The sequence below is a fragment of the Rhinolophus sinicus genome, chromosome 1 (assembly GCF_057876585.1).
Source record: "Rhinolophus sinicus isolate RSI-liver-muscle chromosome 1, RSI-T2T, whole genome shotgun sequence".
Classification (NCBI taxonomy): domain Eukaryota; kingdom Metazoa; phylum Chordata; class Mammalia; order Chiroptera; family Rhinolophidae; genus Rhinolophus; species Rhinolophus sinicus.
The window spans coordinates 56,285,768-56,298,286 of NC_142501.1; the positions used below are offsets into that span (position 1 = coordinate 56,285,768).

The 12,519-nt window shown below is 37.9% G+C and overlaps 1 protein-coding gene across 1 annotated transcript in view; it reads left to right on the forward strand.

Annotated features, from left to right (window-relative positions):
* Window positions 1–240: 240 nt before the first annotated feature.
* Window positions 241–12,519, forward strand: part of NCKAP1L (NCK associated protein 1 like) — a 40,470-nt gene continuing 28,191 nt past the window's right edge. Inside the window, exons 1-9 of the mRNA XM_019724390.3 lie at window positions 241–425; window positions 1,859–1,969; window positions 2,674–2,766; window positions 7,238–7,294; window positions 7,762–7,904; window positions 8,827–8,917; window positions 9,005–9,142; window positions 9,964–10,012; window positions 10,110–10,266. Coding sequence (XP_019579949.3) covers window positions 324–425; window positions 1,859–1,969; window positions 2,674–2,766; window positions 7,238–7,294; window positions 7,762–7,904; window positions 8,827–8,917; window positions 9,005–9,142; window positions 9,964–10,012; window positions 10,110–10,266 — 941 coding nt within the window. The 5' untranslated portion in view covers window positions 241–323. The remainder of the gene's footprint in view (window positions 426–1,858; window positions 1,970–2,673; window positions 2,767–7,237; window positions 7,295–7,761; window positions 7,905–8,826; window positions 8,918–9,004; window positions 9,143–9,963; window positions 10,013–10,109; window positions 10,267–12,519) is intronic.

Here is a 12,519-nt window from a genome sequence, read left to right on the forward strand (position 1 = left end):
CCAAAAGGGTTGGTGCCAGACTGTGAAGAGCCTTGAAAGCTTGTCCCTCTCACCAGCCTCCACCCATTTCACAGTATTAGCTACATAGCTAGAAAGAGGAAGTCTCCCCTGCTGAGTGTGCAAGAGGAAGCACAAGAAGATTCCGAGGGCCTGTGAGCTGTAATGACTGCTTTTACCCATGAACCAATTGTGGAGGCAACAGGAAGACCAGTGCACCAACCAGGCTGAGTCCCTCCGCCCAGAAGGTGTCACCACCCAAGCTGAAAGTGTTTGGGGGAGATCAGGCATCGCTGTCTGGATGCTCGGCTCTCTCAGTGGCCATCATGTCTTTGACCTCTGCCTACCAGCATAAATTTGCAGAGAAGCTCACTATCCTGAATGATCGAGGTCAGGGGGTTCTCATCCGTATGTATAACATCAAGAAGGTAAGCATGAGCAACGGGACTACTACTAATTATTGCAGCGGTAATGGGGCAGGGAACCCTGAGGCCGGCAGGTCCAGCAGTTAGACTTTTTCCTCTTTCCCTCTGGTTTAACTGGCCTCCAGTAGCTTGGATTATATAGGCAAAGCAGGAAGGGAGGCTTTTTCTCAGGACTTCCCCTTTCTAGGTATTATTTTCAGCCCACTGAGAGAATCTGCTTTCTGCTAGGTATGGGGGTACGGGTGGGGTGGTAAATAATTAGCTGTGTTCTGAATCACTTGGATAATGGTCTGGAATCTAGAATTCTGGGTCTTATTGTTTATTGCTGATCCCATACGCACTGAAGATACTCAAAGTTGTGTCTCAGCAAAAGCGTCCGTGGAAGTGCTTTCCAAAGAGGAAAAAATAAGTGTGATATTTACATTAAAAAAAAAAAGGTAGGTGCCTTCTGAGGTACTTACAGTCGGAGACAGTTTATGCTGTGGTTGTGTATGTGTATGTTTAGGGTAGGAACTGTGGAGTTGAGAGAAGCTGGTGGCAAGGGAAATAAAGAGATAAAGACAGGAGTGGGAGTGGGGAGTTTCTGGAAGAGAAAATAGTGGACTTGGGGAAGAAACTTCCGTGCATTTTAAAAAATGGGTTTTAATTTTAATCATATCAATTTATTACTAATTTTGGTCTTCCCATTAGTTCCCTTTATAAAAATGATGAGTTTCTCAGTAGTAGGTATAATAGCTTTTAAAGAGAATTTGGGCAAAATAAGATAGAAATCATAAATAACCAGAAAGTAAATGAAGCAAAACTGTCTAGTGTGATGTTTACCCTAAAGCATATTAATCTTCTTCCATAAAGTTTTAGACTGTTAAAATAAAATCATCTTAATCTAACATAATTATGAATCATTATAAAAGATTCCAATCTTTAAAAATATGAAAGACTTCAAGATCTCATTAATGGAATTAGAAATGTCAGCTATTATGTTACTGGTCAAGTTTGTGCATTTTTAAATCAAACAAATCACCAAGAACATGGTTTCTCTGTTCGCATGTCTCCTATAAATGCCCTTTGTGATGATTTACTCACCTAACGTACATAATTAAGACACTGTGTCTCCCTCAAAGTCTAACTCCTGAGCAGCTGCTTTTCTCACTCCTTCCGGCTTCAGCTGAGGGGTGGGGAGAGCTTCCTCTTTGTGTTGGGGCCCAGCAGACATTAAGCTTTACACGGCAAGACAAGATGCCCAAGTTATTTAGCTCTTCTAATAGTTTGCTTAATGTCCTGGAACTTGTTCCGAACCTACTCTTATGCTTTTATAATGAATTTTCAGACTCCCTTTCCCTAAGAGAGATTGTATGAGAATGCATGATACAGGAAGAGAGGTATGTTTCTGAATGGCAGAAGAAAGTATTGAAATATAGTGTGGTTTATCTGTGCAGACATGTTCAGACCCCAAATCCAAGCCACCTTTCTTATTGGAAAAGTCCATGGAATCATCTCTCAAGTACATCAACAAGAAATTTCCCAACATAGATGTCCGAAACAGCACGGTGAGGATGTGGTCCCTCTTTTCTCTTCTCTGACATAACTCTAACTCTATGCTTGAATGTCTGTCTCAAACTCTCCTCTTTGACTGCCTTTCTTTAAACTTTGCAGGAAATAGAACAGCCTTCTTTTAGTTTTCGTAGGCTCAATCACAGGGCTTCAGGTTGTTGGAGTCCTGAGAATTCTGAGATAAGATGCGATTCTCCCAGGGTGGTCTTGAGCAAAGCATGGCCACTTTTTCAATTGCAAACTTCATGAGAACACTTTGTTCTTACAGAGAGACACCCCAACAATCCAGCAGGGTGCATATGTTTTATTGTTGTTCCTGTTTCCCACTCAAAGTTTCCTTGCTAATTATCTTAGAATTATGTGTCTGGTGGGATATCCCTTATGAAATGTCAGCATTAGATTTCTTACCATCTTACCTACAGTATCTTATTATGCTTTTTTTGGCTTTGGTAAACCTCTAGGGACCTTGAAATTTCTTCTCATTTAGCATTCTATATCTAGTCAGAATCACATAACCATCCTACCTCCTACATAGAGAATCTTCTCTGTTTAAAGACCTTCAAAGGAGATTTTCCAACTTCCTTTGTCAGTGTACTTCAACTGTCTTTAAGAACGTTTTAGGTATAACTTATTTTCTTCTTGGGTTACTTTGATCACTTGTCTTCTTATTTTTTTAAATTTTGTTTTGTGTTTCTCTCAGCAACATTTAGGACCAGTACATCGGGAAAAAACTGAGATAATTAGATTTCTCACCAACTACTACCAGTCATTTGTGGATGTCATGGAATTTCGGGTGAGCCCTCTCTAGCCCAGGTCCCCCATGTAGGCATTGTCCTTCTGAGGTTATTCCTTCTTTAATAAATGTTCATTTATGTTGCTTAATACTGTTTCTTGAAAGAATAAGATGTACTGATATTGAAGGGTAGCTACTGTATTTTGCTGTGCATAATGTGCACTTTTTTGCCCAAATTTGTAAGGGAAAAATAAGGGTGCACATTATACCACTTTCCCCCCAAAATAAGCCCTAACTGGAAAATAAGCTGTAGCATGATTTTTCAGGATGCTCGAAATATAAAATAAGCCATAATGCATTTTTTGGAGCAAAAATTAATGTAAGACCCAGTCTTATTTTTGGGGAAATACGACAGGGCTTATTTTATATTACGAGCATCCTGAAAAATCATGCTAGGGCTTATTTTCTGGTTCAGTCTTATTTTCGGGGGAAACACGGTATATGGGTAGTACTAATTCTGTATCTGTATAAATGTTTTAAATTCTTTTGTTTATGCTTATGAGTTAAAAGTGTAACTCTAGAAATCAATAACAATATCCATATGCAAAATAATACCCTGACATATGATAAACAGTTTTGTTGAATTTACGACGAACTTGCAACAACTAAGAGTTCTTGACCTTCTATGATGTGTAAATATCGTTGGCCTTCTATGATGCATAAATATCATAAATTTGTTATTGGTACATAAAATTTCTTGTACCTTGTATCTGTTCTTGAGTTTTGTAATTATTTGTGACATAAAATTTCTCGTATTATAACATGTTAAAAAATAAATGCTAAAAATCCTTTATAATACAAAAAACAAGTACCTAAATGTAAACAAATAAAAATTTGAATTAAAAAATTAAAACCAAAGATTTTTTTCCCCCCTGAAAGTTTGGGCCAAAAGTGTGGGTGCACATTATACATGAGAGCACATTATACATGGTAAAATACGGTAAGTTGTATTGTTAAGTGAAAGCAAGTTGCAGAATAGTATAGGATACAATTACATTTTTATTTTAAAAGATACATAAGCTTTTAACACTATATTACTACACATTGTGTTAGTGTATATATAGGAAAGATTTGGAATATTATACATTAGACTGAAAAATAACTACCTTTGGTGGGAATGTATTATGATTGGCCTTAATTTACCTAGCTATACATTTTTGTATTATTTGAGTTAAATTTTTAAAGTATTATTCCTCAATAATTTATTACAAATCTACTGAAAAATTCCAAGAGTAGTACAATGAATATTGTTTTACTCTTCTAGTGGATTTCCTAATTGTTAGTATTTTGCCATGTTTGCTTACCTTTATTTTTCTGTCGGAACCATTTGAGTTAGTTGCAGACATTATGACATTTCCCTCCCTAAATACTTTTATCATACATCTGCTAAGAACAAGAATATTTTCTTACATAATCCTAATGTAATTATCATACTCAGGAAATTGTAAAATACTATGAATTAATAGATAGCCCATATTCACATTCCTTTAGTTGTCTCAAGGATCATACACTGAATTTAGTTGTCATGTCTCTTTAGTCTTTAGAATAGTTTCCAGCCTTTTTTTGTTTTTCATCACATTGACCTTTTTGAAGAGTCCAGATTAGTTATTTGGGTTTGTCTGATTGTTAACAGTGTTTGGTAGAAATATTACATAAACAATGAGCATATATTATTTTTGTAAATGTAAACAAACTAAAAAATTATTTTTGAAGGGGCAAATTGATAATGTGTTTCAAAAGTCTTAAAAATACATACTTTTTAATGTAGCAGTTCTACTTGAAATTTGTCTTAAGGAAGCAATAAAATAGAAGCACAAAGATGTATGTACAAGAATGTACTCGGTTGCATTATTATTATTACTTTTTTTAATAACAAAAGACCTTTATTAGGAACCAGAGGCCCTTGACATAATAGTTGGAGGGTGAGTTTGAATTTTTAAATAGCAATTTGAATTTTAGCCTAGAGTTAAGAATCTAACGGTTGCATTATTTTTGTCATGACAATAAATAGAAGTTTGTTTAAAGTTCAGAGTATATGTCTATAAATGAATGTTATGCAGCTGTAAATGATAATATATATTCATATTAATTGGCATGGAAAAATGTTCTTCACATGTTCTTTAGTGTAAAGGCAAAGTACAATACAGCTTAAGATGTAAAGTGTCCCTAAAATGTATATTTACATAGATAAACATGCACATGCAGAAGATTAGAACTTCTGATTGGTAAGATTAGAACTTCTGATTGGTGGGATTTTAAAAACGAATTAAAATTATGCTTGTTTGTATCTTCTGCAGTGGACATGTATTATTAATGCATTCACGAAATAACACAAATGTCAGCCATCTGAACAATCCAAGTTTGTGAGGGTATTATAGTATTTCTGCAGATGATACAACAGCCATTCTTCAGATCACACAATAAAGAGAGAAGTGGGGACATGGAACATTGTAAGGTTTGCAGTAGGGTCAGGTCAGAGGTATTAATCTTAGAATTGAGAGTAGTAATTAGGAAAAAGGTGGGCACTGGTAGAGGTAGTGGAAAGAATGCTGGAAGCAAATAAGAAAGGCCTCTTATTAGGAAAGTTGGAGTCCAAAGGAGATTTTAGGACTCTTTCTGGTTGCTGCATTGCTAAAGTTCTGAGCCTACGGTGTTGGTATGGCTCATTTAGGGCAGGAAGGGACATAGAAACAGTAGAGATATATTGTGCATTTAAAGTAGGTAGGCTCTGAATCAGACAGACCTGGTTTCAGATCTAAGCTTTACCACTTACAAGATGTATGACTTTAGACAAGAAACTCTTTGAATTTCAGTTTCTTTATCTATAAAATGGGGAAGTAAGATTTACTACATGACATATTTATGAGAATTAAATGAAATGACGTATGGAAAACATCCAGCTCAGTGTTTAGCATATAGTAAAAAAATAGGCCAACAAATATTAATTCCATTTCTTTCTGATTCTTGTCTTTAGAGTATAAGACCTATGTAGTGATGTTGGTTGTGAGTGGTTGAAAGTGAACCTCAGCTATATTCTATGGGAACTGGGCTGCAGGAAGGAGTTGTAGAAAGACCCTCCTAGCAAATGAGGCAGCCTAGATCTAGTTGGAGGACTGGAAGTCCTGTAGCACCGAGGGAAGATCATGGGCTCTGGGTTCTAATTCTGATACTATCCCTCACTAGCTTTGTGATCTTGGGCAAGTTTTTAAACTGCTCTTAGCTTTGGTTTCCCTATATGTTGATTTAGATACAGTCTTTTTGGGAAGATAATTTGGAAACATTTCTTCCCATACATTTTTAATAAGTGTGACAAATGTATACACACCAGTGTAACAACTACCACCGCAATCAAAGTATAGAAAATTTCCATCACCTAGAATGAGCTCTGTTCCTCTTCCCCCCCGCCCCCCGTCAATCCCTCCCTCCCCAACTCTTCACCCTAGGCAACCACTCATCTGCTTTCCAGATTAGATTTTTCTTTTCTAGAGGTTCAGTTAGAATCTGTATAACATGTATTCTTTTGTGTCTGTCTTTTTTTTAATCAGCATAAAGATTTTGAGATTTCTCTATGTTGTTTCATGTATCTGCAATTCATTTCCTATTTTTGCTGAGTGGTATTCCGTTGCATGAATACAATTTATCTGTTTACCTGTTCATGGACATTTGGGTTGTGTCCAGTTTCTGGCCATTATGCATAAGATGCCACAAGCATTTGAGTACAAATAATTGTGGGGACATATTTTTCACTTCACTTAGGATTTTTATAAATAGCGAGAAAATTAAGAAAGGATATACCAAGTTGTTAAACTGGTTTATGTGTGGGTTGGGGCAGGATAGCGGGTGGGTGCTGATGTGGGGGAAGGAAAGTGTCCACAATAAACCTGCATATTTATTTAGGTAAAATTATGTATGAAAAGAAAAAGAATCCCTATCACACTGAAATGAGGGTTAAATAAAGTATATGTAAGTTACCTAGTAAATACTTAACACACAATAGGTGTTCATTAAATAGAAACACATAGAAAATCGGGTTGTATTTCCACTTTTTAATGATAAACCTCTGAGAACAGGAGACGGCATCCAAGAACAGACTGACTTTGGGATTTGTCAATAAAAATGGTCTGATTTTTGGCATTTTAGGAACAGCCTATCAAATGACCTGCATTTTGTGACTTTTTTTTTGGGGGGGTCTGTGTGTGTGTGGAGGAAAGGGGCACTGGGTTGATAAGATCAGGGAGAGTGTGCTAATATAGTAATGACTTGTGCCTGTGGAAACATTGGAACTTGGCACAGGGTAAACCTGATAGGGGTCCCCTGATGTACCGAGGAGGAACACTCTCTATTCAGCAATGCCTCCCTATGTGACTCAGTGGCTCCCTAGGACCTATAAGCGAGAGAACCCTTCCCTTCAAATTCTGGTTGTACAAGTCACCTTCTCTTTATTCACTCTCATCTCCAATTCTACCCCCAGGATCATGTTTATGAACTTCTCAACACCATTGATGCCTGCCAGTGCCATTTTGATATCGTAAGATTCTTTGCAATTCTCTTCTATCCACAGAAAATGTCTCAGTTGGGACTCTGAGGGATGGGATGGGACTGGAGGAATAACAATTCCTTCAGGACTATGTGATATATATTATAATATATATATAATATAGTGAATAATGAATGGCTATTCATTCCAGGACTATAATTCTTTCATTAAAATGTGCTGAAGTTAAAGTGTGTTTACATGTGAAGTGAATCAGCAATGTGATTTATTTAATACAAAAGTTACACAAAAATGTACTTATTCCACTCCCTTCAACCCCTAAATGCTACCTTATTTCTCGGCCTCCTTTTATCTTGTGCTCACTTTTGGCTCCTGACTTCTGTTCCAGTTTTCTCCTGAATTTTCAATCCTGTGAGTTCTTCTTTCTAAAAAGACCCTTTCGGGATAGTAGGGATTAATTGGCCTTGATGTTCTTGGGTTCCTATGTATTTTCCTTGTAGAATCTCAACTTTGACTTCACTCGGAGTTACCTGGACTTGATCGTGACTTACACCTCAGTTATTTTCCTTCTGTCACGGATTGAGGATCGACGGGTACTAATTGGCTTGTACAACTGTGCCCAGGAGATGATGCAAGGGCATGTGTGAGTTAAGGGGATATAGGAGGTAAAGAATTTCATGCATGTTGCTATGAGGTAGGGGGTGGACACAAAGGAAATAGATGCCGTGCTTTCTCACATGAGAACCTATAATCAACCTGATGATACAGGGAAAATAAAACAAGTTAGAATACTTATAAGGGCATATACTAACAAGTGCACTTTTACATATAGTTAACTCTTCAGTGTCTGCTAGTGGGTTATCCAGTTTGCATTGTCTCTGATCAGTTTTCAATCCTGGGTTGGTTTCCCTCTGCTTTTCAGGTTAATTGTGAAAGGCAAATATTTTTTTGTTTTGTTTTAAGTATTGGTAGGAATAATATTAGCAACGTAAAACCATTAGAAGAAAGTGATGTATGATACATTTGAAGCCAAATATAAATAGATTTTGGATTATCTGCAATTCTGTACTCCTCCATTAGTGCAAATAAAAATATTTAAGGGTTGAAAGAATGAAGACCAGAGGGATCAGAGTAGCTGTGGCATATTGTTCTATGCATGATGTGTCTACATGAATACCTAGGCACCTCCCTTACCCATTACCTTTGAATGTGTATATATCCTTTGATTGTACATAGAATTGGCTTCAGGCATATTACTTGATTTATAACTAATCAACATGAATTTATAGAGTACCTATCATGTGTCCAACCCTATTTTGGGTGCTTATAAGAAAGAAACTTTCATTTACCTGCTCCAAATTATCTGGTTCTATCTAACCATAGTTTAATACACCTGGGCCTGGAATGGGTTATCCATATATGTAATTTACAGTTTAGTATGAACACCTGTGGAGGTGGTGAAGCATGCCAGCCTACGCACACATCTTTATCCTATATGCAAACATAAGCATTTACATCGTGGTTAAAGGAGGCCTGTAACTGCTCTTTCCTCTGCTTTCTTCCAGTGACCCCAGTTATGCTCGTCTGAGTCAGATGGTCTTGGAGTATGACCACCCCCTGAAGAAGCTGACAGAAGAGTTTGGACCTCACACAAAGGCAAGTTCCCTGAGAGAGTAGGGAATTCCTCAGGCACAAGTATATTTCCCCATCGCTGACATTGGGGTACATTTGCTTTCCCTGCAGGCTGTGAGTGGAGCCCTCCTTTCCTTGCACTTCCTCTTTGTCAGAAGGAACCAGGGGGCTGATCAGTGGCGCAGCGCCCAGCTTCTAAGTCTCATCAGTACGCCCCCCGCCATGATTAACCCTGCTCATTCAGACACAGTGAGTCCCCTTTTCCTCTTGTCAGTAGGGATGTTCTCCTCGCCAAAGCCATCTCTGGAGAGGGTACTTCTTTCAGGGAACAGCAGCCCTATGAATGCTTTAGCTCTGTGCCTCTAAGTTGATCACCTCTTGTCGCTGAAAAAATCTTGTTTGGTTGGATCTTTTGTTTGGACCAAATCATGGTTGGTTGGATCTTTTGTTCCTGCCCATAGAAGGAATTTAGTAAATATTCACAGAATGAATGGATGGATGAAACTGAATCATCAGGCGCCTATTCAGCCCAGTAGGGACTTGAGCCTGGCATCAATTAATTAACAAATGTTTTTTTATTCAGTGACTATGGGTCCACTGTCCTTGCTTCAAAGAACTTAAAATCTAGCAGGGAAGATATGCCACGTAGTCATAAAAATACAACTGATGGCAGACGATGAATGAGAAGCACCAAATGAGTGATTTATCCTTTAAGTGGTAAAAGAATCCAAAGGAGGGAGAAACTGTGAGAAGGTTTTGAATCTTTTTCTCCAGTTATTGAAAGTATCTGCACTGTTGAAGAGAAGTTATGTTAAACCTTTTGTTTGTCCTGACTTCCAACCCAAGCTGCTTTTCCTTTCCTCAACTGTATTCTTTTTTCCTCACTTCACTTCCAGTGCGTCACCTCCATTAATGGCAGGTCTCCCAGCTATTGGCTTATCAAAGTGCTGTTATCCAGTCCGGTAAAATAAAAGTTGGTTTTGGTATTTGCATTCTAGCTTGACTGCATTAGTCTTTAGGGGAAGACCAAGTTAAACAACTGCTTGCCCACTCTGCCTTTCTTCCTGCAGATGGCCTGTGAGTATCTGCCTGTGGAAGTGATGGAGCGCTGGATTATCAGTAAGTTTTGTGGGACTAGGTGGGAAGAGATAGAGCAGCGTGTTACATGGAGAGCAAGTTCTGAAATCTTCCTCTGCACTGTTTTACCCATCTGCAGTTGGGTTTCTTCTTTGTCATGGATGCCTCAACTCCAACAGCCAGTGCCAGAAGCTATGGAAGCTGTGCCTGCAAGGCTCCCTGTACATCACCCTCATCCGGGAGGATGTGCTCCAGGTGCACAAGGTCACCGAGGACCTGTTTAGCGGTTTGAAAGGGTGAGACAGGAGAGCCAAACTCATCTTCTTTTAGGATTTTTAGCCCCTCCTCACATCCTTTTTCAGTCTCCATGAGTGTCCCAAGTATGGGTGGTAAGGATTAATTTTAATTATTGAAGAAATACTTATTGACTACCTACTACTGACGAGGTACTTCACTGGATTTTAGGGATGTATTAATTAAGAAGATAGCATATAGACTAAGAGCAAGGACTCTGGAACCGGACTTCCTGGGTTTGAATTCCACCTCTACCATTTCCTTACTGGCTGTGTGATCTTGGGCATGTTACTTAACTTCTCTCTGCCATACCTCAATTTCGTCACCTATAAAATGGGGATAATAATACTACTACCCTGCGACCTACCTAATAGGGTTGTTATGAGGAATGAAATAATTACTATTTATAAATTAGCACATAGAAAAGTGCCTGGTACATTGTAAGTGCTATATATGTGCTTATTAGATAAACAAAGACAGAGTCTCTGCTCTCAGGGAGTTGACAAATTGGTAAAAAATAGACAAACTTTTGTGATATCGTAAGGAATTAGGATATATAAACATAAAGTGCTATGAAAACATTTAGAAGGACACTTAAACTGGCCTAGGAGGATCCAGAAAATCCTGGACAGATAGACCTAAAGAGTTAAAACGGTGAACTCTGTGTGTGTGTGTGTGTGTGTGTGTGTGTGTGTGTGTAGGTGTAGATGTGGAAAGGCAGGAGAGTTGCTTAAGGCAGAGAAAGATATTCCAGGTAGAGAAACTATCAAGATTTCGAGGCAAGAGGGAGCATGTCAAGTTCTAGGAAATGCAAGTAGCTTAGTGCATGGGCAGCTGGGTTACAAAGGTGGGGATGTCAGAGAGAGTTTTAAAGAGGTAATTGGAGCCTTGTATGTCCTCTCATTGCGTTTGAACCTGTCCTAAAAAGGATAGGGAGTTACTGAGTGATTTCAAACGGGAATGACATGATCACATTTGCGTTTTAGAAAAATCACTCTGGTTGCAGGGAAGAAAAGAGATTAGATGGACAAAAGTAGAAGCAGAGATTAATTAAGTAAATTAGGGGGAATTGAGGATGAAGTCAAGGTTCCTGGTATGGATTCTTGGCATTTTGGATTCTTGGTATTCCTGAAGATCTAGTGTGTAGGGGAAAGATCATGAACTCAGTTTTGAGCAGGTTGAATTTGAAATGTCTGTAGGATACTGAAGATAGATGCATGTTAGACCTTTTACTTAGTGGTTCTGGAATTTAGGAGTTAGATCTGAATTCAGATAAAGATGAGGGAAATGGTAATCAAAACCACAGGAGTAGGTGAGATTGCGCAAGGAGAACATTTAGAGTGAGAAGAGACTTGGCCAGAACCTCTGGGAATATTGATATTTAAGGGCCAGCAGAGGCAGATAAATTCATGAGGGGTGTTAAGAAGAGGGAAAGCAGAAGTCAAGGGAAGACAACACTCCAAGAAGGGACTGCTTATCTATGTTAGATGATGTGAGGGTTCAAAGAAAATGAGGACTGAAAAACGCTTATTGGATTTGGATATAAAGATGGTCTTGGCGTCCTTCTTGTGAACAACTTCAGTTGAGTGGTGAGGTTGAAAGCTGGGTAGCAGTGGGTTTAGGAGCAAATGGGAAATAAGGAATTTAATAGATAACTCTTTCAAGGAGTTTGACAATGAAAGGAAGAATAGAGAGAGAGCTATAATGAGAAGGCGGTATGGGATTAAGGAAGGGGTCAATACCTTTATCATTTTTTGTAGTTACAAAACTAATAACCAGAAATGTAAAAAATACAAAGTAGAAGTTGACTATAATCTCACATCCCAGAATAGTTTGGTGTATATCCTCCAGATGCTTGTGTTTATATATAAACATGTAAAGGTATGCATATATTTTCAACCTTATATAAGCAATTTTTAAAAAGCAGTGGATCCACATTCTACAGTATGTTCTGCAGTTTGCTTTTTTTCACTTACTGTATTTTGGATAGCTTTGTATGTCAGTCTATAAAGACTTATTTTTAACAGTCAAATCGTATTTCTTTTTGTGGGTGTAACATAATTTATTTACCCAATCCCCTATTGATAGACATTTAAACTGTTTCCAGTCTTTAAAAAAATAATTACAAACAATGCTATAATGAACACCCTTAGTTATATATATATATCTTTGTGAACATTTTTATAGGGTAAATTCTCAGAAATGGAATTGCTTAGGTAAAGGACATGCCTATTTCTAATTTTAATAGCTTACCA